The sequence below is a fragment of the Tachyglossus aculeatus genome, chromosome 18 (genome assembly GCF_015852505.1).
Source record: "Tachyglossus aculeatus isolate mTacAcu1 chromosome 18, mTacAcu1.pri, whole genome shotgun sequence".
Lineage (NCBI taxonomy): Eukaryota > Metazoa > Chordata > Mammalia > Monotremata > Tachyglossidae > Tachyglossus > Tachyglossus aculeatus.
This window is the reverse complement of record NC_052083.1, coordinates 40,520,832-40,546,507: the sequence shown is the minus strand read 5'-3', so window position 1 is coordinate 40,546,507 and position 25,676 is coordinate 40,520,832. Positions and strand designations below refer to the sequence as shown.

Here is a 25,676-nt window from a genome sequence, read left to right as displayed (position 1 = left end):
GGTGCTTCTTCTAAAAACAGGACTGACCTCCCTCTCTCCCTATACCTCCCACCCGGAGGATTCCCGGCCTCAAAGAGCAACGTGAGGGAGGGAGGGAGGGAAAGGAGAGAGGGAAAAAGGTGGGGAAGAAGGGAGAAGGGGGCATCCCCACCCGGCCATCTGTTCTGGCCCCCGGGGTTGACCCTGGAGCCTGCCCAGGATCCCGCCGAGCGCCAGAGGCCACTCCGAGGCAGCAGCGGTTGGGCCCCTCCCCGGGTCCCTCCGTCACGCACATCGTCCTCCCCGCTCCCCCGTCGGCCACCGCGAACCATTTGGCGCGAAGCTCGGAAGCCCCGGCCGGGGGTGGGAACGCGGGGGCCGCTGTCGTGGGGCCGGGCCGGGGCGGGAGATTCCTCCCCCTGCCCCCCGGGACTCACTCCATCAGGCGCTTGGGAGAGGAGCTGTTCTGATGGAACTCGTCGGCGTCGTAGAACTCGTCCTCGCTGCTGGAGTAGGAGAACTCGGGGACGGTGTTGGGGGACAGGTTGACATGGCTCGGCGAGGTCAGGCTGCTGCTGGGGGCGGAGTGCCCGCTGCCTAGCAAAGGGACAGAGCCTGACGGGGACCGTGGGGCTCGGGCCCCGGGCGCCGACCCCGGCTCCGCCGCTCATCTGCCGCGGGGGGCCTCGGCTCGGTCACCGCGCTTCTCCGGACCTCAGGTGTCCAAGGGGGGTTCGGTTCCTCCCACCCGATTAGGCCCGGGATCCCCGCGTAGGACGGACGGGGACTGCGCCCGGCCTGATGGTCATACATCAACCCAGCAGAACCGGGCCTGCCTGGAGGCCGCCCTCGTCCTGCACTGAGAGGATCATCAATCATATTTATTGAGCGCTTACTATGTACAGAGCACTGTACTAAGCGCTTAGTACAGCGGATGTGTACCAACCGTTTGCTGTGATGGCGGGAGGTCACGGGGACGGGGGGAAATTAGCTCCTGAGCTCGTGGCAGGCAGGAGAGGAGGTGATCAGACTTCACTCCAAAATGCAGAACCACCACAACCTCGAACGGCTCGCGGAGCCAGCGTGGCCGTTGGCGGACACGGCCCGAGTGCTCTCCCGACGGGGACCCGTGAGGGCCAAGAGCCCCGCCATCCCCCCAGCCCCACGGGCAGGTGAGCGCCGGCCCGACACGGAGCTGCCCAGGCGTCCTCTGCCACAGGGCACGCACCCACAGCCTGGGCCGCGTGCGGCAACCACAACCGGGGCGTCCCGACTCTGACGCGTTTGCCGTCGGCGATGGCCGTGGCTGTCCCCGCGACCTTCCCATGGCCCCCTCCGCCTCCCTGTCTCGGAGGGCAACCCCTTTCCCGTGAGCTGCCTGCCCCCGCCCGAGCCGCCGCAGTCAGGCTCACGGGTCACGGCTTGGACGAAGCACTCGTTCGGACCTTTCAGTGATCCCGGGGGCTCAAAAACCCACCCAGCGGTTTATAATAATAATAATGGCATTTATTAAGCACTTACTATGTGCAAAGCACTGTTCTAAGCACTGGGGAGTTTACAAAGTGATCAGGTTGTCCCACATGGGGCTCACGGTCTTACTCCCCATTTTACAGATAAGTGAAGTGACTTGCCCAAAGTCACACAGCTGACAAGTGGAGGAGCCGGGATTTGAACCGATGACCTCTGACTCCAAAGCCAGGGCTCTTTCCATTGAGCCACGCCGCTTAGCCGGAGCCACTGTTTTTGGGGGTTCCAGCGTCGGCCCCTCCTCCCCAGGCCCCGGAGGGCCGTAACCTTTTGCTGCGGACCTCGGGGGCCCACACAAGGCCCCTGCCCGCCTCCCGCCCCCCAGCAGCCGTGTACCTGTGCTGCCCGGCGTGGGGGTCTGGAGCTGGCCCAGGGGAGTGACCGCAGGCCCGACGGGTAAGGACGAGGGACGCTGTTCCGATTTACACAGCTGAGCAGTCTCTGAGAAATGGGAACGGGGAAAACCCGTGAGCACCGTGGCAGCACCACGTCTCCTCCCGCCCGTCTGTCCGTCCGTCCGTCCACCCGCCTGCCTTGGGCCCCTGGGATCTCTCCTGCCAGCAGCCAACCCCAACCGTCAGCCGGTGCCCACCGCGAGCCGGGTCCCAGGAACCCAGCCCGGCCCTGCTCCGAGCCCCCTCCGGCCAAGCCATCCTTCCCACTGGAGCCAACTCCACAATCCCTCCATTTGGACCGGGCGACTCGTTTCCAACTGGCGGCTAGCTGGGAGTTCATTCATTCATTCATTCATTCAATCGTATTTATTGAGCGCTTACTGTGTGCAGAGCACCGTACCAAGCGCTTGGAGTTCCCGGGAGGGCGGGGCCGGCCGTTGGGGGACTATTTCCCCGAAGCGGCTTTTCTGAAAACCGTACCTGGGGGCAAGACGGTCTGGGTTGGCATCGTGCTGATCACCGGCTCCAAGGGGCCCGGCTGATAGATTGCATCCACGGGGTTAATCGTACTCTGGCAGAGAGAAACACCGCCAGGTTTCGGAAAACCGTCGTCCTCCCCGCCCGCCCATTCCCGCCCGCCCCCGGGGGTCACATGCTCAGGGAGAAGAGAGGAGGTCAGCCCCGCAGACGCGAGCGAACAGACGGAGGGGAAAAAAGGGCAACGCTGTCTCCGACGAGAACCCCGCGGTCTGCGGCCGTCCAGAACGCGGTCCTGGGGCGATGAATGGCGCCTCTGAGATAGACGGGTTACACCTGGATGGCCCCCGCGGGGGTCTCGGAGCCAGCCAACGCGGCAGGGGACCAGGACGCATCCCTGTGACGAGAGGGCCGCCGCCCGGGGCCCTCCCCACTTAGATCCCGCCGGCTTCCTAAGGAGCCCGTCTCTACCACTTGGCCTAACTACCATGGCTTCTCACCCCCCTGCCCTCAGCTCCACCACCTCCCAGGGCTCGGGGGACCGTACCCTGGGCGTGGGCCCAATTCCAGAGGGCACTGAAAGCCCACGAGCGGAATCTTCCACACGAAGAAAAGCACGCCCCGTCCAGAGTTTTAGGAGAAATCCACACAAAAATCAAGTGCCAACGTGCAGGAAGGTAATCGGATATTCCACCCAGCCAGCTCTCTGGCCGTTTTTCCGGGAATTCCCATACAATAGATCTCGCCACAGGATGTTGAGTCATTTTTTTAAAAAACTCTGGGTTGGGGCAAGAATCGTTCTTTCCCTGCCAACGCCCTGAGCTTCCCAGGTCCCCGCGTCTCTTCGGCGGGCCCCGCCGCGGCTCGCCCTGCTCTCGCTACGGGGCGAACCAAGAGAGACGGAACCAAGAAGAGCAGCTTTTTCTCTCGACAGTAAGCTCGTTGCGGGCAGGGACCATGTCAGTGAACTCTACCGTAGTACTGCGCTCTCCCTGTACCCTGCACACAGGAAGTGCTTAATACATACCATTGATTAATTTTTAGACTGTGAGCCCACTGTTGGGTAGGGACTGTCTCTATATGTTGCCGATTTGTACTTCCCAAGCGCTTAGTACAGTGCTCTGCACATAGTAAGCGCTCAATAAATACGATTGATGATGATGATGATGATTAATTGATTGCTTGGCTACAAGCCGGATTTTTAGGTCCACGGTGCAGAGAGTTGGGAAAAATGAGTAGTAGGTTTGGAGGAATCACAGCAGATTCCGTTAATTCTGTAGCTTTAGCAATCATCATCATCATCATCAATCGTATTTGAGCGCTTACTGTGTGCAGAGCACTGTACTAAGTGCTTGGGAAGTACAAGTTGGCAACACATAGAGACAGTCCCTCAACCGATCATATTTATTGGAGTGCTTACTGTGTACAGGGCACTGTACTAAGTGCTTGGGAGGGTGCAACACAATTGAACAGACACATCCCCTGCCCACAATGATCTTACAGTCTAGAGGACCAGCTTACAGCCTAGAGGGAGAATATTACCGAAATAACCTGTTAGCACGCAACGTTCCTTTACTAGGCACACAGCCAACTTCCCACAATCAGCAGCATTCCGGGACAATTCAGGAACGAAGGTTCCCTGACCTTCAGAACCGACCCGTCCTCCAGAAGATAAATCTTCTCGTGGTTCCTCGAATCAGACACCAGGAAAACGTCCCCACGAGGTCTCCCGGCAACCCCGGTTCCAGGCCTGGGGCGGCCCGGCCGAGTGTCTCTTGGTAACGCCTCCCTTCTCGCTCCTCCACGGAGCCCGGCAGACAACAGACGCACACCAGTCCCCACGGGCACCGGATCTTCCCGGAGGACAGTCGGGAAAACGGCAGCGAGAGGCCGAGGCGGTGGTGGGGGAGACTGTTGGAGGGGAGAGAGCCGGGCAGACGGAAGCCTTGGGCCTCCGTGCTGCCGGGCGGTCTCACTGGAAAAGAAGCGCAACTCAAGCTGCTCCGCCCGTCTGACCCAAAGAGCAGGTCCTCGGAGACCTCTGATGGACCAGTGTGGGGCCACTGGCCCTGGAGCCCACGGGGAAATTCATTCATTCATTCAATCGTATTTATTGAGCGCTTACTGTGTGCACAGCACTGGCCCCGTGGGGCCTACTGGCCTCGAGAGACATTTTCCAAGACGACAGCAAGACAGCAGGCTCTCCCTGGCGGGTGAGCCGGCACAGGGAACAGGGGCCGCGAGCCTTGAGGGGGGCGGTGGGAAGCTGGGGTGAAGGTCTGGGGAGCAAGACCAGCGTGGCTAGAGAAGCCGCGTGGCTCAGTGGAAAGAGCCCGGGCTTTGGAGTCAGAGGTCATGGGTTCGAATCCCGGCTCTGCCAATTGTCAGCTGTGTGACTTTGGGCAAGTCGCTTCACTGGGCCTCAGTTCCCTCATCTGTAAAATGGGGATTAAGACTGCGAGCCCCACGTGGGACAACCTGATCACTTTGTATCCCCCCCAAGCGCTTAGAACAGTGCTTTGCACATAGTAAGCGCTTAACAAATGCCAACATCATTATTATTATTCAAATCCCGGCTCCGCCAATTGTCAGCTGTGTGACTTTGGGCAAGTCACTTCACTTCTCTGGGCCTCAGTTACCTCATCTGTAAAATGGGGATTAAAACTGTGAGCCCCTCGTGGGACAACCTGATTGCCTTGTAACCTCCCCAGCTCTTAGAACAGTGCTCTGCACACAGTAAGCGCTCAATAAATGCTATTAAAAAAAAAACAGACATGGCCAGTCTTGCCCAACTATCCAGGCTAGTGCCCAAGCCCACCCCAGGACCCCTGTGCCCCGCAATGAGGTCACTGAGCCTTCTCCCAACGCAAAGCCCATGCCAAGCCCCACTCCAAAATCTCCCGACGGGGCTGGGGTCACTGCTGTAGCGGTGCCACGCTGCCAGTTGCTGAGCTGAGGTGGGGCTACTTCTGGGCCGGGCCGGGCCAGGACAGGGCATGGGGAGAACAGGCTACCCGGATGAGGCTCGCCCCAGTATTCCTGGGCATTCTCTCCAGTGGGCGACACAAGGTCTTTGAAGTTCTCTACAGATAAAACCAGATCCCGATTTCCCCAGCCCTCAGAGCACGGAAAGTCCCAGGTTTGGACCCGGTGGCAGTTTGGTCAGGGCGGGCTTCGGCCTGTGGGAGAACCAGAGAAGCCTAGGACAGGGGCTCGGAGCCCCAGGGGGGTGGGCCTAGTCCACATGGGCCAATGTTTCAGGGGAGGGGGCATTTCTTTTAGACTGTGAGCCCACTGTTGGGTAGGGACTGTCTTTATATGTTGCCAATTTGTACTTCCCAAGCGCTTAGTACAGTGCTCTGCACATAGTAAGCGCTCAATAAATACGATTGATTGATTGATTGATTGATTCACAAGGGGCCCGCTGGGCACGGCACGGGGGTGGCACAACCAGCAAGAGGGCCCGACGATGGAACCAGACTGGGCAGACCGCTCAGGGCGGGGGTGTGGGGCTTTCACCGTGTGGGGGTGACTTTGTACATTAGTTGTCAATACACCCAACTATTACCACTTCCTTACGCCTTTCAGAACTGATAGTTTCTGCCACCTCTTTAAAGGAAGGGAGAAGAAAACAGAAGCAATGTGAGTGCCCCTGGATGAAAGACTGTGACAAATCTCTTAGCGCCACTTGACTGACGAAGGTGAATGCAAAAAGGGCAAGGCGCAGTTACTCATTTTTAAAGGACTTCTGTAATCGGCGCCTTAACGTTTTCGTGAGCGATTACTTCTACGTATGCTCTGGGCAGCCTCTGTTTCCGTTTGACGGCGAGCTCTGAACTAGATCAATAACGACGTTTACCGGAAATCAATCCTCCTGAAAGCAGCCGGGGCCTCGAGGATCCGTGGGGTAACCCGCAGGAAGTGGGGCACCCCCAAAAACAGGAAAGCGGGTCTCGGCCAAAACATCCGCGAGCCCTCGTGTCTTTCCAACAGCCCTCCAGGAGTTCGGACGTTTGCCTCCTCCGGAAAGCCTTCTCTGCCTAACATCTCATTTTCCCAGCCGATCCGCCCGCCCTTCTGCGTTGCCTGCGCATTAGGGTGTGAACCCCTCACTGCGCCTGGCCGCTCGACCCACGGGACGCAGGTCCAGATCCTTATATTCGGGTGCTTCTCCCATCTGCGATTCACCTGAATGCCTGGTCCTCCCCCCTCTAGACTGTAAGCTCCTTGAGGGAGGGGATTCAGTTAGCCTCTTCTGCCTCCTATTTAGACCGTGAACCCCATAGGGGATGGGGATGCCGTCTGGCTTGATTAACCTGTATTCACTCCAGCACTTAGAACGGAGCTTGACACATAGTAAGCGCTTTAACGAATACCGTAACAATTAAAATATTGGACTGTATTCTACGCTCTCAGTCTACACAGAGTAAGTGCTCAATAAATACCACCGATCGATTGCTCTAAGCCCCAGAGCGCCCTTTTGCAAATGATTCCGAACAGGATTCCCTACAGGCTGGGGCCAGAAGGAGCAGTGTACTGGCCACCCCGAGGAAGCCCATCAGGGGTCTGGCCTGGCATGGCCCAAGGGGCTACCGGTCGGAAATGAGGCCGGCCCAGCCCGCACACATTCAAGTGGCGCCCTGGGGCTGGCACAAGGGAACACCAAGTGAAAAACATTCTCCGCTGCGATGAAATGATCCCTCCAAGCTTCCCACCTCCTCATCCTACAGGATGTCTAACCCCACCTGGGATTCTCTCCCAGAGCTCAGTACAGTGCTTCATAACTCTTCTACTTGTATACCACTAACAACCACTACACCTCCAATCGGTACTACCACTACTGGAAGCAGTGTGGTCCAGAAGAGAAAGCTCGGACCCAGGAGTCAAGAGGCCCTGGGTTCTAACGCTGGCTCCGCCACTCGCCCGCCGTGTCATCTTGAGCAAGTCACAACATCTCACTGCTTCAGTTTCCCCAACTGTAAAATGGGGATTCGATCCCGGTTCTCCCTCACCCTTAGAACGGGAGCCCCATGTGGGACGGCTACTGCTTCCAACCCTTGTATCTTGTATCTACCCCAGCACTTGGTCCAGCGCTTGGCTTGTAGAAAGCATTTAACAAATACCATGATAATTACTATTATTATTATCATAATTATAACTACTCAGCCTCATTTTTGCTCTCTGGGAACCCTGCATGTACATTTCTCCTTTACTTTTATGCCTTTTAAAATGGAAGCGCTCTCTTCTGCCCAGTCTCAGAACCAGGTGACAGTGTCATTTCAGAGTTTTGGGGTCTAGGTCCCCTTGTCCGATATCCGCTTTCCAGATCTCAGGCTTTCCAGCCTAATAAGCAAAGAGCACAGTCTGCCGGCCGGGCCGCTCTGGGACCAATGGCCGGAAGCGCGGCCGGGATGCCCCCAGGGCCATGAGCCCAGGGGCCCCATTCCCATCGCCAACCTCCGGGAGAGGGGGACTCAGGCACGGGGGACAACGGGATGGGAGGGAGTGGTGGGGGGAGAGAGAGGAGAAGAGGAAAGGGATTCAAGCCTCGATCTGTTCCGGTAGAAACATACTGCACGTCCCCTCGCTGCACGCCAAATACAAAGTTACGAGGGGAGAACATGAGAAAAGCGGATTCAGACTGACGTCGAGACCAGCCGCGGGTAATACAAAGAAATATAAGGAATACACTTCTATTTCCGTCCTCAGGCCCACGGACTCGCTCTATAGCATCACGGAACGGCAAGGTCGAAACCAAAAGGAAAATGGCCCGAAGGCACTCTACTGTAAGCATTAACTGATCCATAAAAGCTGATTTTCCATACCATAATCGCACCATCATTCAAGGCATGCGGAAGTCAATGCAGACTGCTTAGATGGTCGTAAGACATACTGAAAACATGAAGAGTCAGCAAAAAAGAGTCAGCCCACCACGGGCTTTTCCTAATGATTAGTGATAGATGGTCAATCTGAAAAGTTGGAGAGAAGCTGCAAAAGTGTGACAACAGAGAGCTGTGAGTAGGAAAAAGAGCAATGTGTTAGCGAGTGGAAATTCAGGTCTCTGCTGACGTGACTGGCCTTAATGCGCTGCAGAGTGAAGGGAAATAAAAAGATTAGGGATAAAGACTTACTATAATTCCATCTGCGTGCTTCTCCTCATTATTTTGGTCCTTGGGGAAAAACGTTAAAGACGTTACCATCGGTCCTTTGCACGGATGCTCTGTTTAATTACATGTTATCGAGCGCCTGTGTTCCACAAAAGAGCACTCCTAGAACACTACTTTCAGCCCCGACCACCCTCTCCTCCTCTGCAGACTCACATTTCCTCCTGCCTTATGGACATCTCTACCAGGGCGTCCTGCCGACACCTCAAAAGTAACACGCCCAAACCAGAACTCATTTCTCCACCCAAACCCTACCTTGCCTTTCCCGTTACGGTACACACCACCACCTTAGTCCCTGTCTTCCAATCTTGTAATACTGGTATTATCCCAGACACATTTCTCTTCAGTCTATCACAAAATGTTGCTGGTTTTACCTCAACAACATGTCTACAATATGCATTTCCTCAACATCCAAACCGCTGCCACACTGATCCGGGCATTTATCCTAATCCCACCCTGAATACTGCGTCAGCCTCGCCGCTCACATCCCGTGGCTCTTGTCTCTCCCCACTAGAATAGTTCACTCCGCTGCCAGGATCATTCTTCTGAGAAAAAAAAAAGGTCAGTCCAAGTCTCCCCACTCCTCAACAACCTCTATTTTTTTTTTAATGGTATTTACTAAGCACTTATTACGTACCAGACACTGTCCTAAGCGTTGGGGTGGATACAAGTTAATCAGGTTGGACACAGTCCCTGTCCCACATAGGACTCACAGGCTTAATCCCCATTTTACTGAGGTGGTCACTGAAGCCCAGAGAAGTGAATTGACAAAGCTGACAAGTGACGGGGCCGGGATTAGAACCAGTTATCGTCTATCCATCTCTGTGTCAGGCAGATGCTCCTTACCATCGGCACTAACCAATCCTTCAGTGGTACTTACTGAGCGCTTAGTGTGCACAGAGCCCTGAACTAAGCACTTAGGAGAGTACGATATGAATTGGGAGACCCGTTCCCTGCCCACAACCAGCTGAGGACAAGGAAGCAGGCACTCCAGGGGTCGAGGCAGCAAAGATGCCGAGAGGCCTCTGCCCTTGCCCCGAGAGGCCCTCCCTGTGACCCACGCGTCCCACTCGCCCGGGTCGGGGTCTGCAATGGGGAGCCGGTTGGCATATGGCTCCAGTCTGTCAGCCGAACCAAAGAATTGGGGGTGAGCGCCAGCTTGCTCTGCCCCCGGGATGGCACTGGGCTTCCCCGCCTCACTGTCTTCAGGGGACCCGAGCTCGGGCCCCTTTCTTGATCGTGGGTTTTCCCACCATCTTTGAATTTCACTGCTGCTCGGGCCGTCTCTGACCCGCTGATCCCACAAGTGGCGGTGGACTGGGGAACCTGTATAAGGTCAACCTTACCCTCTCTAAAATTCTTAAAATAATCTAGACAACGGAGGGGACTGCTGCTTTTCCCCTCGCCCACAGGTAGCACCCCGGATAATCCATCGATCCAGAATCCCCTCTCCGGGGATCGCCGTGACCGGCCTGCCCCTCCCCTAACGGTCCCATTCTCCTTTCTCCACGGAAGAAACTGCGTTGGAAAACGCTCGGTCCCTGCCTGGCCTGTCCTGAGGGGGCAGGGACTGGGCAGAGCAGCGCAGAGGAGCGAGCCTGACTGACCCGGAGGGCGGGACGAGGACGGCACTCCTCGGGGGAGGCCGCATGGCCGGGAAACCGAAAAGAAACTTTGGGAGTTGGATGACAGGTGAGCCAGCTACAGCTGGGACTTCACCGTCACCTCTTGAGTCCTGGCAGTTACACGGACTCGGCTTGAGAACGCTACCAGCTGGCTAGCGGTCGAGGCTGGGAACCAAAGCTACAGGATGTCGTGGGTAGAGAAGCAACAGGCAGAAGCCCTTCTTAAGACCACGGGAACGGGGACTTAAAACGAGAAAAGTCGCTGGGAGGACAAAGCGACGGGAAGTCACTGAATCCTGGGGCCTCGGGGGTTAATGATGCCTTGGAATTTTCGTCCCGCTTCTGCCTTCGCCCCTGAACACGTTCTCCCGCAGCCAGCCCTCCCGACGTTCCCGCCACTCTCTTTCCTCTCAATCCCAAAGCGTCGTCTGCCGCTTTGAGAGCCGCGGCAAAGCTGAAGCGGTCTCAACAAGCCGTGCTAAGACTGAGACTGCTCTTGCAACGGGCCCCGCTGACTGACAGAGGAGCAATCTGCCAAGCGTTTTTGGCACCAAACTTTATAAAACTCAACCACATTTCAGGAAGGCATCAGATTAGGACTCTAAAACCTGAAAATAGGCTACACCTCAGAGCATCTGTTTTAAGTCCTGGGGACTTTATCAACAAAACCATCACCCACAGATGCCGACGCCTTGCCTGAACGCATAAACTTTTCATTGGGCCAATTTAGGGACAAGTGACCTAGACTGGGTCACAAGAAGGCAATTCAGTTGGACAGTTCACGTGGCACAACCGGGGGGAGAGTCGGGGATGGACAGGAGGGCGTCAGGGGTGTGGGATGGTCCGTGCTGGGTCACCGGTGCCAAAGTCACACGTGGAGGTGCCCAGAAGGGCGAACGGGACACGGTCCCCCGAAATGTCCCGATGCCATTATGGATACAGAGCAGGGGCCATGGGTCTGGGCCGGATGGTCTTAATGGACGTTCTCGTAAATAGGCACGTGCACCAATACAGTGGGGGAGGGAGAAGCTGCATTTCATCTTAGTGAAGAACAAAGGAGAAGCCACAGGGACAGAAGGCAGACAAAGTGCTGACACGGTTCACTCAGGGGCTTCCTTGCAAAAATAAAAGTCGGCTCAAAAGAGCCAGCTCAAAAGGCCCACCGTGGCTTCCCTGGAGCCAACAGACAGGCCCTGTCGCTTCCAAAGACTGCAGGCATCGGGGCACTGCTGCCCTTCCACGGCGGGACACCCGAAAGCAGCAGGAACGACGTGACCGAGGAACCCACCCCGAGGAAGTGGTGTGCTCAAGGACAGGGGCCTTTCTCTACCAACGTCGCACCCGGGAGGCAGGCATGACCCTCTCTCCCGCCAGGGCGGTCCAACGGGACAGATGCTCGCCGATGGAAGGACGCTCCCCGCCGCCTGGCGGCACTCAGTCCAAAATCCCCATTCAAGGCCCCGCGCTCCGGGAGACCCGGGGGTGACTGAATAAGCTCTTATCTTTCCCCGAACCCGGAAGCTATGGTGACCCACTCCCAGGGGGAACATCTGATGCCTCTCTTCTCTGTCTCTCAAATCCACGACCTCAGCATCGCCGACTCGGTTCTCCCCTTCAAAGCTTACATCCGCCCAGTCCCCGGATCTGGGTGGTGCCCTCTCCACGTCTTCAGAATCCACCCCTGGCTCTCCACCCAAGTTGCCACGGGGCCGGCTCCATCACACTTGTCCTACTTGCCTCCTCACTGACCTCCCCGCCTCTGGCCTCTTCCTTTTCCGGTCCCTACTTCACTCGGCTGCCCAGATTATTTTTCTAAAAAACATTCGGTCCACATCTCCTCAATCCTAAAAAACCCCCAAGGGCTGCCCATCCCTCTCCGTTTCCTACAGAAATTCCTCGGGCCCTCCGTCACTTCTCTCCCTCCTACCGAGCCTCACTCCTCTCCCACTACATCCCAATTCACCGTGTTCCTCCCTCTCAGGGACTCCCATGGGTCTCACTCGCCATTAACCCCTTCGCTCACGCCTTCCCTCCAGCCCTAAGAGCTCCCTCCCCCTTCATAACTGACAGAACACCCCACTCTTTCCCATCTTCAGAGTCCTACTAAAATCACATCTCCTCCTGGAAGCTTTCCTTGACTAGTCTCTCATCTCCCCTCCCTAAAGCCTGACCCATCTGTGTCACCGATGCATGCCAGTCCATACGTACTCCCTAGGCACTTGGATGCTGAACCACGTTCACACCATTTAGCTCTCTGGTCTTATATTCTGTTTCTCCCCCTAACAGTACTTTTCTTTTAATGTCTGTCTCCCCAGTGGACCACAAGCTCCACGGCAGTGCTTGTATCTACTTACTCTATTGCATTCTCCCAAGAGCCCAGTCCAGTGCTGGGCACACAGTAAGCACTCAACAGATACCATCATTCGCACGCCCGACCGGCTGTAACCATGTAAACAACAGCCGGGATTGAGTGGGCCCTCGCCTAGAGCTGCCCTGGGCGTTTTCCACTCGGCTCGTCATCCGCGGACGGCGGGAGTCATGTGTGCGTGGGGTGGACGGCCTGGCCGGCTACGGAAGGCCTCCTGCCGGCTTCGGCTTCCCTGCATCCCCGTCACCAGAGCGAGCCCCCGCCTAGGTTCCCTGCTTCCCCCGGCTCTGACCCGGCCCCGTGGAGACAGGTGCTCCACGGCCCCCCGGACTCACCGCCAGATCGCTTTACTGCCCACCCTGAGTGGGACTCGGTGTGAGAGGTGAAGTTTGGCAAATTTGCAAAAAAACCCCACTAGTCACCCACTCTCAAAATCAGACTAGTCGAAAACAAAGTTTACTTACTTTAGCAATCTGCAGCAACACAATGCAGTGTTTAATGGATTCTACCATGCTCTGCAAAACAAAACACTGTGTTTAGATTCGTATGATCAAAAAGACCTGGCTCAGTGCTTTTTAAGACACTTTCACCTGAGTGATAACTGAGCTTCAGAGGTTCCTGAGGTGACGGCCAGGCTAACAGTTGACCTCTGGGCTCTGGATTGGGCTCCACCTGGGGGGGCCTTTCAAGGAACGTCTAAGGCCACAACGTCTAAGCTACCAATTACCCACAGTAGAGTTTACAGAATGCACAACTTACATTGGTTGTCTCTTTGAGGGTCTCGATTTTCTATTAAAAAAAAACACATTCATAAAAAGTCACCTGAGAAACACAAAGGGCCACACCTCCCTCACCCCACCAGCCCCAACACGAACCTACTGAGCCCCAGAAGGACGACTAAGGGGGAGGGGTGGCAAGCTGGCGTGTTGAGGGGTATTTGGTCATAGGAGAATAGTTGAAAATGCCAACCCCTAGTGATTCTGTAAGGCGATACCAAACCAGGGGATGAGCCCAGGAGGATCCCGAGTGGCCGACTACGATGTGGGGAGATGGAATGAGGAAGGCCTTGTGGGGGAGGCGGCTACGTTTTCCAAGGGTTTTTAGGCCGGGGGGCAGGGCCTGGGATTGGGAAAACTGGGGGAGGGGACATTCCAGGCGAGAGGAGCCAAGCTGACAGCGAGGGAGAGATAAGAGGCTTGTCTGAAGGACAGAAGGGCCCTCAGAGACCTCACTAGCTGGGCTGGAGCGGGAGAAGAGGGCACGTAGATCAGAGGGAGTGGCCGGCGGCGGATTGTGAGCTCCCTGAGGGTAGGGCTGGGCACAGAGTTCTGACTTCCACTATATTCTCCCAGGCGCTCACCACCCAGCCCCGCAGGTGCTGACTGATAGAAGGCCTGATGGTAGAGGGCCGGGAATGGCTGCTTTTAACAAGAAGCCAGGGGAGATTTTTGAGGAGGGAAGCGGCGAGCTCTGGTCAGCATCGGAGAAAGAGGATTCGGGCAGCTGAGTGAAAGACAGACAGAAGCTGGGAGGGGCCAGAGGCTGGGAGCTCAGGACGTTCCAGGAGTCACACTCAAGTTTGGAGGGGGGGAAGCCCCAGACCAAGGTCAGGGGCCTTGGGATGGAGACGAAGGGGCGGATCTGTGAAACTGCTCAGAGGAGGAGCCAGATTAAACGTGGAAGATAAACAAGCACCAGGTGACAAAGATGACACCAAGGCTGTCAGGTTTTTGGGGAGGGTGGGGGTGAGTTTGGTGGTAGGGGAGTGTGCACACGCACACACATGTCTACAGGAGCAGAAGGGAGGAAGGGAGGAGGAGGAGGAGGAGGAGGAAGGGTTCTAGGAGGGAAGATTAAGTTTCAGGTGTGAGCTGGTCAACCAGGAGGAGTCCCAAAGGCTGGAGCATGTGGGAGGGCACTCTTGGAGATGTGGACTTTGGAATCATTCATGTCACAATGGGGGTTCCAGACCGGGGGGTGGGAGCGGCAAGAGACCCGAGGCAGATCCCGCTGCCGTCCCACCCCGGAGCCTTCCCAGCCCTCAGCGGCGGGGATTCCGACTGGAGGACAGACGCCTGTGCGACCGGACGGGAGCTTCCGAAAGCCAACCTCCTCGCCGGGTGAAGAGAGTAAATTTCAATGAACTTTGGTTGCATACACACTTGTGGCTTGTTTGACTGGATTACTGAGTTGTTTATGGAGTTCAAATTCTTAAGTAAAAACCACAGAGCCCAATCGGGTGGGGTCTCGCCCACTGGATGATTCCGCCGGAGGCCGAAGAGAAACCCTACATCTTTCCTGTCCCCTCCCGGGGAGCGGGGCGCCCGCTAGGTCCCAGCTCCACCCAGGAAAAGCAGCTGGACGGACCACCTCCTTCCGGCCCTATGGGGATCCCGGGACGGTTCAACTGTCTGCCCCGGGATTGGTCCCAAAGCCCTGTTTTTCAGGGACTCTTTCTGGGTGGACTCTGGATTCACACTCCACACGCGTGTTTCGGGGCAACGGGGAGGCCAGCTCCTCAGGCGTATGGCAGAGGAAGCGCTTCACGGTACCCACCATTATTACGCGGGGGTTAGAACAGGGGGATGGAGGGTGGGCAGCAGCCTCGCTGGAGTTACCCAGCTGGTCCCCGGGATGCATTCCAAAAACACTCATCCAAGTAATCGAGTGAGCTGAAGAAAGAGAGTTTCTGAAGAGGGCACTTACCTTTCTCTGTTCATCATCTTTGCAGCTTTGCAGTTTGTCATCAAATAGCTAGAGGATGAAAGAAAACAAAAAAAAAAATCACCGGTTAGGTTGCCACACTTCTTTCGTGTCAGCGTGGAGGTTCCCGAAAAACAGGAACAGAGTTTGGTGTCTCACAGTTAGAGCACTGTCGTTCCTGGGAAGCGCACGTTTCTTTGATTTCTTAAAGTGGGGTGATGGAGCCGCGCTCCTGAGGCTGGTGGGGAAAATCGGGCTTTTCTGCTCTCGAACATCACTGCCACCTCGCCCTATTCTGGGGACCTGAGCCTGAAACACCTCACTCACTCCTTGTTTGGAGCCAGCACCCACCGGGGAGGAAGGGTCGGATGGGGAAACTCTAAAACGGAAAACCCACCCCAGGGAGTGTTTTGGGTCTCAGAAATTTGGCTCGCTTCACTGAACACCAGCTTCAACAATGTTCCACCGTGTACAGGGTCACAAATGACACTAAATGCCCCCTGCCCCGATGCTTCCTCCCAGCTCACGTTCCAGACGCATTGGAGGAAAACGGGCCCAGGGCTGGGCAGTCCTGGAAGGGCTGGGGGAGGACATTCCATTTATTCAACTGTATTTACTGAGCTCCTACTGCAGGCAAATCACTGTACAAAGCTCTTGGAAAGTACAATTCCAAGTCAGTATCATTGGGAACCCATCTTGGCTTATGAAGTGGCAAATTCAGCTACAGTCCGGAGCAACAATCCCCCCTAAGAGAGAGGGACCCCTACCTTACCTTCAATTGGTCTATCAAGATTTGCAAATAGGCATCGGCCTCCGTGAGCTTCTTATCAAAATCCTGAACGCTGGGAACGAACCCTGAATCCACACCCTAGAGAAGAGGGAAACAGTCAACATGTCAGTCAGGCCCAGAAACTCCCAGGAAGTGACGTTCCCCGCACGGGCAGGTCAGCGGCACAGAGCGGCCCGACAGAGGAACTAGTTCTGACAGAGCGCTCTGGTAGCAGCCTCTACCCAAGGTACGGGTGGTGGCAATCGCGGGGTGGGGGGAGAGCGAGACTCTGGGGTAGCCCACCACATCCTTAAATTCTGTGACCTCAAAGCTGTCAGGGTACTGCTTATCCAGGGAGATTGGTCGATTTTATTTTCAGACAGCCACAAAAGAAAACCACTGCTCAGGACCATCTGCAGAGTTGCCACTGCAGGGAGGACACGGCAGCCTCATTATCCTGAAACTTTTCAAAGACCCGAGACGTCCGTGGCCCCAGCCCCCGCCACGTGTCCAACCCAATTTGCTTGTATCCACCCCGGTGCTTATTACAGTGCCTGGCACCAAGTAAGCACTTAACAAATACCAGAGTTACTATTATTACATCACGAGATGCCTGAATCAATAAAGTCTCTCTCTCTCTTTCCAACTTCTCCTGTAGGGTCTCTCTTATGGGTATCGGGCCTACAGCTGGAAACAGAGACCCCGCCATGTCTCCTGATATCCTGCTCCTTGACTTCTCAGCCCCAGCAGAACCCGTTCCTCTCTCTCCTTTGCTCCCATGACGGCCCAGCAGTCGCCCGACGCCAGCTTGCCCCGCCATGCCAAAGCCCCGTGTCCCTTCCCCCCGAGTTCCCGGCCCCACACCCACCAAATCCAAAGTTGCTTCTGCTCCCTCTCTCCTATCCCCTGGTCTCCCCACTGCCTCCTCTTCCCAGACTGTGGGGATCTGGTTGGGAGTGTAGAATCCCAGGACCGAGATGCCCAGGCTGGGGGGAGAGGCCGTGAGAACCGTGTGGGGTCTTGGAAAGGTGGAAGGAGCCACTGTGGGCCTGGCACACCATCCCAGCCCCCTCATGCAAGCCCAACAAGCTGCCATCATCATGGGGGCATCTGATGGAAGCCAGCCAGAGTCCCACCAGGTTTTCTGGCTTCCCAGCAAACTGGAATCCCTGTCCTCAGCCTACAGAGGCCTGACCCCAGTGGCCATCATCTCCTTTCCTCCCTCAGGCCTCCGGCACCGCTCCCTGGCCTGCTGCTCTCCGATGGCTGCCCGGTCTCTCTCCTCAGCCCCTGCAACAACTCCTCCAGCCCGTTCCGGCCGGCTGACCTCAACCTCCTCCGACTCACCATCCTGAAGCTCTTGTGACCCGCTGGCTTCTTCCAATGCCAGCATTATCACCTCTCCTGGCAGTTGGCACTGGCCTTACCCACTGCGTATCTTGGCTCTCTATGCTCTCCCCTCTCAGGCTGACCATCAGTCTTCTGACCCCTCCTCCTCTCCATGCCCTGCCCCGCCGCCCAGTGCTCTGTAGAGCGCAAGACCCCTTCCCCTATTCCTTCCGGTGGTGGTCTGAGTGGAGTAGAAGTGAGAAGTGCTGTGTTCCCCTTCCTTCCTTCCTTCGTTCCCTCTGAGGAGGGACGGAAACCACAAACCAGGCCCCGTCCCCTCTCACCTGGCAGTGTGTGAACCTGTTTCTACTTATCAGCAGGTCCGATGCGACCATACAAGTGGCAGTCCGGCAGGGAGAAGACTCTGGGCCTGCCAGAATCCCCTGGCACAGCCCTCAGAGTGCCCGTGCTGGCCGGGCCCCGGGACCGGGATTGGCCCAGCCCAGCCCACAGTACGCCACCCACACACCACCACCGTGACCCTGCTCTGAAATATTCACATTCACAAGTTTGCAGCCCCAAAGTTCACTCCCCAGAATCCAATCCAAAGAAATTTTACAGTTTTTGAGGACAGAGTCAACTGGGAAGGAAACTCCAGTGCTGAACACAGAGGTATCAACCACATACAGACTAAACAGTTGGGAAGCTCCTGGTTAGAGTTTACTTGCGTGCGCGCGCACGCATGCACGCACACATCAGGCACACGTGGGCATGGACTGGAGGATTTTATTCCTGTGAATGCTGGCTTTTCCGCTCTCCCAATTACTAAGACAGATTAAGATTCCCTTCGAACCTGAGTTTGGGAAGCTGTGACTGACCCCTTTCCGTCTGGCGTTTAGGACACTGCACATTTAAAGCACAGTGATTAGCTTGGGGAGAAAAGTGTGTGTGTGGGAGGGGAGAAACAACCTGCAGCAAACGTGCCCTTCGGTCTCCCACAGAGCAGAGCTGGAGATGAGGACGTAATAGGGAGGAAGTCAGGTCAATTTCTCAGCTACCCCCTCTTCTAAGTCCAGAGGCAAGCGGGCCCAGGAGAGGGACATTGTCAACAAGGCCTACCTGGGGGTGCCCTGACCTTCCCCTGGCCAGAGAAGCAGTGTGGCCTAGTGGACGGAGCATGGGCTGGGTTCGAATCCCAGCTCTGTCCCTTGTCTGCTGTGCAACCTTTGGCAAGTCACTTCACTTCTCTGGGATTCAGTTACCTCAGCTGTAAAACGGGGACTAAGACTAGGAGCTCCACATGGTACAGGGACTGTGTCCAACCTGATTTCTTTGTATCCACCCCAGCGCTTAAAACAGTGCCTGGCACATAGTAAGTGCATAATATCATTATATATAAAAAAACACACACAAAAAAAACCACACACAAATCTCAGAGGTGGGCAACAAGAAGGCCTAGTTTAAATTCTGCTGCCTCTGAGGGCACCAGGATTTAAATGCCAGAGAGCTTCATCCCCCGTCTCTGGGTCAACGCTAGCACCCCGAATCTCTTCCCATCAATCAGCACAAGTAACAAGTCAGAAACAGTAGGAATCCCTAAGGGGGACGAGCACATCTGGATCCTGTTGGACACAGCGTTGCTTTCTGGAATGTTTTCGGGACGGAGGATTTTGCCACAATACCACAGAGCAGCTTCACCGGTCATCGCAGGAACGGCGTGAGTAGAGAAGCTAGTTTCGGAAAGCGGACCCTTTGGCCTTACGTGGCGGTGACCTGTGTCTCCCAATGCCTCAACGGACTTGGGAGAGACTCCTCCCTCCATTCGCCTGCCGCTCCCAGAGGGTTCTCCAACTGGGGCTCTGTGAGGTGGAGTTTCCTGACAAACTGCGAGCAGGGGACAGTGGCTACAGCTTGTGAACCACTGGTGGTGTTTTTATGAACGTTAACACTGACGGTGACAATAATAATACTGACAATAACAACATTCCCCAACCCCACAGCCCAGGGCCCTACAGGTGGGCGAGAAGCTAAGGCTGTGAAGCATGGGTTCTTTAAATCTGGTCTTTGTTCCCAAGTGCTTAGTAGGTGCAGCAAACGCTCAATCAATAGCACTGATGGCTAAGTTGGTTGACCTCCCCGAGGGGGAAGCGGAGGGGCTGGGGGCCGGGCCTCGGGGTTCCAGGACAGGTCTCTGACTTTGAGGATGCTGGCTCATCTGTACCCCTACACCCAAGGATTTGAAATGGATTGGAGGTGACCGCCTACTCCCGGGCTGTGTGCCCAGGAGGAAGACCACCGCCCGCCCCATCCTGGGCCAAGCCAGGTAATTCTTCCAGGGCGAGTTCCTGCCTTAAATGAGGAGCCAGTGTCAAGAACCACTCTGTTTCCCAACCTCCCAAGCAGTGCTTCTTCTACTCTACCAGCTGGGCCACAGAGGGAGACACTTTTCTGTTCCCAGGAGCAAACCCAACAATTAGATATGCCCGATACGGAGGGGCCAGTGAGGGCTCCTCCTCCTCTCCGTCCTCTCACCCGCTCCACCTGGGCCGAGAGAGTGGCGTTTGCCCCCTCCCCACTACTCTGAGGCTATGCCCAGGGCAGCAGTTGCTCACTGTAGGAGACGGGGAGGCTGCCCCTCACTGGCCTCCTGGCACCAGGGGCTGGGCTGGGGAGGGAGAGGGGTGGCACATCAGGTAGGAAAAGATGGGTGGTGTCCTTTAGGGTGGCAGGGACACGGAGACGCCGCCACGCGTCAAGGGGAGAGACAGGATAGGGATGAGCCAAAGGGGCAGTGAGAAATGCAGAGCGGGCACTCTGGGAGCAGAAGTCCCCAAGGAGGGCACACCGTCACAGCAGCGCCATTTTGAGGAGGAGAATGGGCACCGTGTCAAGCGGGCGGCACTGGAAAAGAAGGCAAGAATCCAACAAGAGCCCGACATGCCGGTCGGTCAATCAGTTAGTCAGAGAGTCGGTCAGTCCATCAGTCACAGAAGTAAAAGAGGACAAGGGCACAGGGAAGTTCAGTGCGTTACTTCGAGCAAAGCTGTTCAATTGTGTTAGGACGGCTTAATGCTGTTTACAGGGGAAATACGAGAAAAATTCCAAGCCTAATGAATAGAAATGACATACACCTAACTGAAATGGCAGCCCCACCCAAATGACTTTTAAAACTCAGCCATTAGCATGACCAAAACCAGCCCCCACCCTCAACAATGACAAAGTAATTCAAATTTGGCCAAATACACGATTACGGAGATGAAAAAAAAAACACCCCACCCCAAATCAGGTATGAAATCAGCAGCTTGAGATGGCATGCACCACAGGAAGGTTTTCACTCAATGAACGAGAGAGAAGTAGAGGACATATACTTACTGAAGCACTTACAATTATTTTGGAAAATTCAAGAACTGGAGAGATACCAGAAGTCTGGAAAAAAGCAAGTGTGGTACTGATCTTCAGAAAAGGCAAGGAAGAGAGAGAATAGAGAGTTACCATTCGGCAAGTCGGACATCGATAATCAAATCCCGGAATCAGAGGCAAACTCTGTAGAAGGTCCGGGGCCAGGGGAGAGCGAGCAGCGGCGGGTTGGCGGATCGACTGGGGAGCCGTTAATTCCCCGGCATGCCGCACACGCCGCGGCCAAGGAGGGCCGACGCCGTCTGCCTTCTAACGCAAGGGCAGCAGAGCTGGGCCTCGGCTGCACCGGGAGCCCGCGTCGGACAGACGTAAACGCCAAAGCGTGGGACGGAAGTCAGAGCCGCTCCCCTGCCCGCCGAACCGTGTGGGTGGCCAGCTCCCTGGCTGCTCCCTCTCCCATGCTAGAGGGGCAAAGGGAGCCACAAATTCCACCCTGTGCCCTCTCAATTTGCCCAGTGCCCAAGCTCCATTCTGCCCAGGCCAACTGCCCACCGGTTCCCCCCTGCACCATCTGTTCAACAGTCGGCCTCACGGAGCTCTGGGAGGGCAAGGGAGCTCACGCCAGGCCCTCAAATCCCCGCGAGTCCCGGGCTCTTCCAAAGGACCCTGACAGGAGGCTGACTTGACACGGGAGGCGAAGTGCAACGGAGCCGCGATCCCAACGCGGGACTCGGCCCCCGATAGACATTCGGGCGTCTTGGGGGACGGGGACTTGGCTGAAATGGCCTAGCGTTCCTGAGCAATCCACTCGATGAAGAAAGAAAAGTTAAGAATACGTTCCACCCAGCAAGACAGGAATAAAGGGCATTTATAAACCGTAAAGAAAGGCCGGCCAGATGCCCGACCGGGCCGTTCACTTGGCGCCCCGTTGGGGATCCACCACAGCCGCTCCCGTTTCCCCTGGCACAGACAGGCCGCGGGGCCGGTCAAGGAGCTCAGCGGGCCGCCGTGCCACGTCACCGCCCGCACTATCCCGTGCCGGCTGAGAACCGCGAAGCACGTCCCCGGAGCCGAGACGGAGTTCATCCGTCGGGCTGACGCCATTCTCAGTCGGCCCCGCGGCCCGTCCGGCCCAGGATGCCGGGACGCCCGGCCGTGTGGTTTAGGGGTGGGCCATCCGAACCCCTTAAGCTCTTCCCTCTCCCTCCCGGCAAGTTACCTCACTTTGCTGAGCTCCCTCATCTGTAAAATGGGGATTCAATACCCATTCTCCCTCCCCACGTGGTCAGGTGTGGGACCTGATCACCACCTACCCACCCCAGTGTTTAGTATGGTGCTTTTACATAGTAAGCGCTGAACAGAGATGACATTATTAGAATTATTATTGTTATCACCATTAAAAAGTCACCTCTTGAGAAGTCTAGACTCTAAGATTTTTCCTAGTCTAACCCAGGTAGTGAATGCTGCAGAGGAATGCCGATCTGCTGATGCATCTGGGACCTTTGGGCCTTTGATGTCTGCCCCACCCTCAACCCTACAGCACTTCAGTACCTATCTTCAAATTACATAACGCTACATCATTTAATACCCGTTCTCCCCTCGAGACTGTAAGCTCGGTACGGACAGGGAACGTATCTGCTAATTCTGTTGTACTGTACTCTCCCAACTGCTTAGTATGGTGCTCTGCACATAACAAGCGCTCAATAAATACCATTGATGATGAAGGCAAAACCCAGGCACCCACCAGCCAGTAGCAAAGTCTCACTTGAATTCAACCTGAAAGGACCTGCTTCCCCGGCAGAGGGGCTTCTATGGAAATCCGGGTAAAACGCCCACCGGGGCTCTTACAGAGGGAAAGACTGTTACCCAACAGCTCTGTCTGGACAACTGAAGGCTCTAAAAGCTCCAGAGCAAAGTCCCCCAGAGGGTAGCGTCATCAGCACCAGGCGAGGGAGGCCCGTCCCTTCAGCTGATCAATCGAGGTCCAGAGAGGCCTGAGCAGGCACTCCAAACCACAGCACATTCCCCAAACCAAAGGCCCTGTGGCTTGTGGTAGCCTTTGCGAACATACACACACATACGCACACGGAAATGGAAACACTTGGCAGGCCTTCCCTCTAACCCGAAGCAGAATACTGGAAAAAAAGAGGACTGAAAAAGAAACTCACTGCGGCCAGGGAACGTGCCTATCAGCTCTGTTATCTTGTACTCTCCCAAGCACTGCACAGAGTAAGCGCTCAGTAAACACGACTGATTGAAAGAGAACCGAGGAACGGGGGGTTCAGCTACGTTGTACTGGGCGGCCAGGCCCTGCGGGGCTGCAAACTGTCGCCTTGGGAGCAGGGCTCTAAAAACCAGCTGCCCCACAAGCCGCCGCCCCCGCCGATCCCACCGGGGCTCCTCTGCTTCTTCCCTTCCCCTCCCGTCCCGGGGGCCTGGGCCTCACCGCCCAGCCGGCTGACGAACAGAGGGCCGGATGGCTGGCACAGATTGATTCCAGAGGCCCCCTTGTTCCTTGTTATCTGGACATCACCCGGGGGGCGGGAGCTCGACTAATTAAAATGATTCAGAGACGGAAAACACGGTCTTTTTGGAAAACCCGCAAGGATACATTTGTCGTCAGCGTAAGACGGCCAAGTCATCGCCGCAGAGACGACAGAGAGTGGCAGAGCTCCGTAGAGCTTCTCTTTGGAAAAAAACAGGAAGCAACTTGAGCAATCCTAGGCTTGTCGGCCCTCGTGACGAGGGAAAACCGAGTTTGGCCTCTGAACAACTGCAATTTGCTCTTGCCCAGGAAGGGGTGGGGAGCACCTGACCAACCTCTCAACTGAGAGGTCAGTGAGTGGCCATCTGGTCCCTGAAAATGTATTCGACGGCTCTCTCCTCCAGGACTGAGTAAGACTCATGGTTGTGAAAGCCTTCCCCGTTTTGGAATTTATATTTTGAGGAGGCGAGAAGCCGGCTGCTGCACCTAGGCCTGAGCATACCTAGAATCAATCAGTGGTATTTACTGAGTGTTTAACTGGGTGATGAGCGCTGTACTAAGTGCTTGGGAGAGTACCATAAAACGGTCAATGAAGTTCCTGACTGCGGTCAGGGCTCACTCTGGGCAAACCTACGGGCAGACAGGTGTACACGCCAAATGGTTTGGATTTGAGGAGCGCCCTTGGGGCCCGGTGAGGCTCAAGGAAGTGGAGCCGGGATCCTGTCACCCAGAGGGGGTGGGGGGAGTGGGGATCCCCACAATGGGGAGCCCAAGGGGAGAACTTGGGGACTCTATGCAGCTCACACATCTACCTGGTCAGATCTAATCTGTTCCCAACCCCGGGAAGGGGGGAAAATCCCTTTTTCTACATCTGATAATGAAAAGACCCCAGATCAACTCTTCCGGCAGAGAATCAATCAATCGTATTTACTGAGCGCTTACTATGTGCAGAGCACTGTACTAAGCGCTTGGGAAGTACAAATTGGCAACATATAGAGACAGTCCCTACCCAACAGTGGGCTCACAGTCTAAAAGGGGGAGACAGAGAACAAAACCAAACATACTAACAAAATAAAATAAATAGGATAGATATGTACAAGTAAAATAAATAAATAAATAAATAGAGTAATAAATATGTACAAATATATATACAGGTATATATATGCAGAGAAGCTGCATGGCCTAGAGGAAGGAGCACAGGTCTGGGAGCCAAAGGACCTGGGTTTTAATCCCGGCTCTGCCAGTCACGTAACTTCGCTTTGCCTCAGTTTCCTCATCTGCAAAATGGAGATTAAATAATAATAATAATAATAATAATGGCATTTGTTAAGCGCTTACTATGTGCAAAGCACGGTTCTAAGCGCTGGGGAGGTTACAAGGTGATCAGGTTGCCCCACAGGGGGCTCACAGTCAATCCCCATTTTACAGATGAGGCAACTGAGGCACAGAGAAGTTAAGTGACTTGCCCAAAGTCACACAACTGACAATTGGCAGAGCCGGCATTTGAACCCATGACCTCCGACTCCAAAGCCCGTGCTCTTTCCGCTGAGCCACGCTGCTTCTCTCCCTCCTATCTAGGCTGCGAGCCCCACTTGGGACAGGGACCGTGTCCAAACTGACAACCTCGCCTCAACGCCACAGCGCTTAGAACAGTGCTCGGCACATAGTAAGCGCTTCCCAAATGCCACAGTTACAAGTATCACGCGCAGGCACATCTCCGGTATCAAACACCTGGTGTAACCGAACCTACAGCCACAGGACACCGAAAAAGCAGACACAGAGAGCGCTCGCCCCTCTACTATTACTCGGGTCAGTCCGCCGGCAAGGCCCGAGCTTGCCCGGGCGCCCAGCGCTGGCCTGGGGGACCGGACCTCAACATTCACTTGCCTCAGCTAAGGGGTGCTAAGGTTTTTGAAGTTTCCTTTTCCCAAGTACGAATAAATCAGACCTGAGTGAAGTAGTGTCCGGGTCCCAAATCCACTGGTCCGTAGGACGAAAGGGGACGATGTGTCCCTCTGTCCTCCGTGCTGAGAAGCACCTCTTCCCAGCCCGGTCCTCTCCCTTTCTTACGCACGGGTGACTGGAGAGAGGAGAGGCAGCTGGGGAGGTGTGGGAGAACTGTAAACAAACAGCACGGTTCCCCTCGGGGATCTTTCATTTTAGAAATGGGCCAAGAAAGGTCACACAGTCAGTCACCTGACTGGCCTCGCCCTCAGCTTCCCCGGAGCTGGGTCAGTCTTAGCAGTCCTAAGGCTGGCCGGGACTCTGAGATTGCCCGGACAGCTCACAACTTCCCAATCAATCCCCAGTATCTACTGAGCGCCCGCTGGGTGCCCGGCACTGGACTAGGCGGTTGGGAGAGTGCGACCGAATTAGCGGGCAAGATCCCCGAGTTTCCCATCTAGCAGAGAAGGAAGACGGAGAGATGAATTATAGGTGGGAAGAAGGAACGGAGTTTAAGAAAGCCTGTACACAGATGCTGGGGACGGGGGTGTGAA

The 25,676-nt window shown here is 55.7% G+C and overlaps 1 protein-coding gene across 5 annotated transcripts in view; it reads right to left on the bottom strand.

The window, feature by feature from the left end:
* Window positions 1-25,676, bottom strand: part of OSBPL9 (oxysterol binding protein like 9) — a 79,043-nt gene that overhangs the window by 6,678 nt on the left and 46,689 nt on the right. For 2 of the 5 annotated variants that reach the window (XM_038760014.1, XM_038760016.1), the window contains 8 exons: window positions 16,011-16,106; window positions 15,242-15,289; window positions 13,295-13,324; window positions 13,000-13,050; window positions 8,510-8,548; window positions 2,382-2,472; window positions 1,843-1,947; window positions 417-576 (listed from right to left, as the gene is read on the bottom strand). In XM_038760014.1, coding sequence (XP_038615942.1) covers window positions 417-576; window positions 1,843-1,947; window positions 2,382-2,472; window positions 8,510-8,548; window positions 13,000-13,050; window positions 13,295-13,324; window positions 15,242-15,289; window positions 16,011-16,106 — 620 coding nt within the window. Of the gene's footprint in view, window positions 1-416; window positions 577-1,842; window positions 1,948-2,381; window positions 2,473-8,509; window positions 8,549-12,999; window positions 13,051-13,294; window positions 13,325-15,241; window positions 15,290-16,010; window positions 16,107-20,720; window positions 20,790-25,676 lie in introns of all 5 variants that reach the window. The other 3 variants (XM_038760012.1, XM_038760013.1, XM_038760015.1) reach the window with 3 other exon arrangements.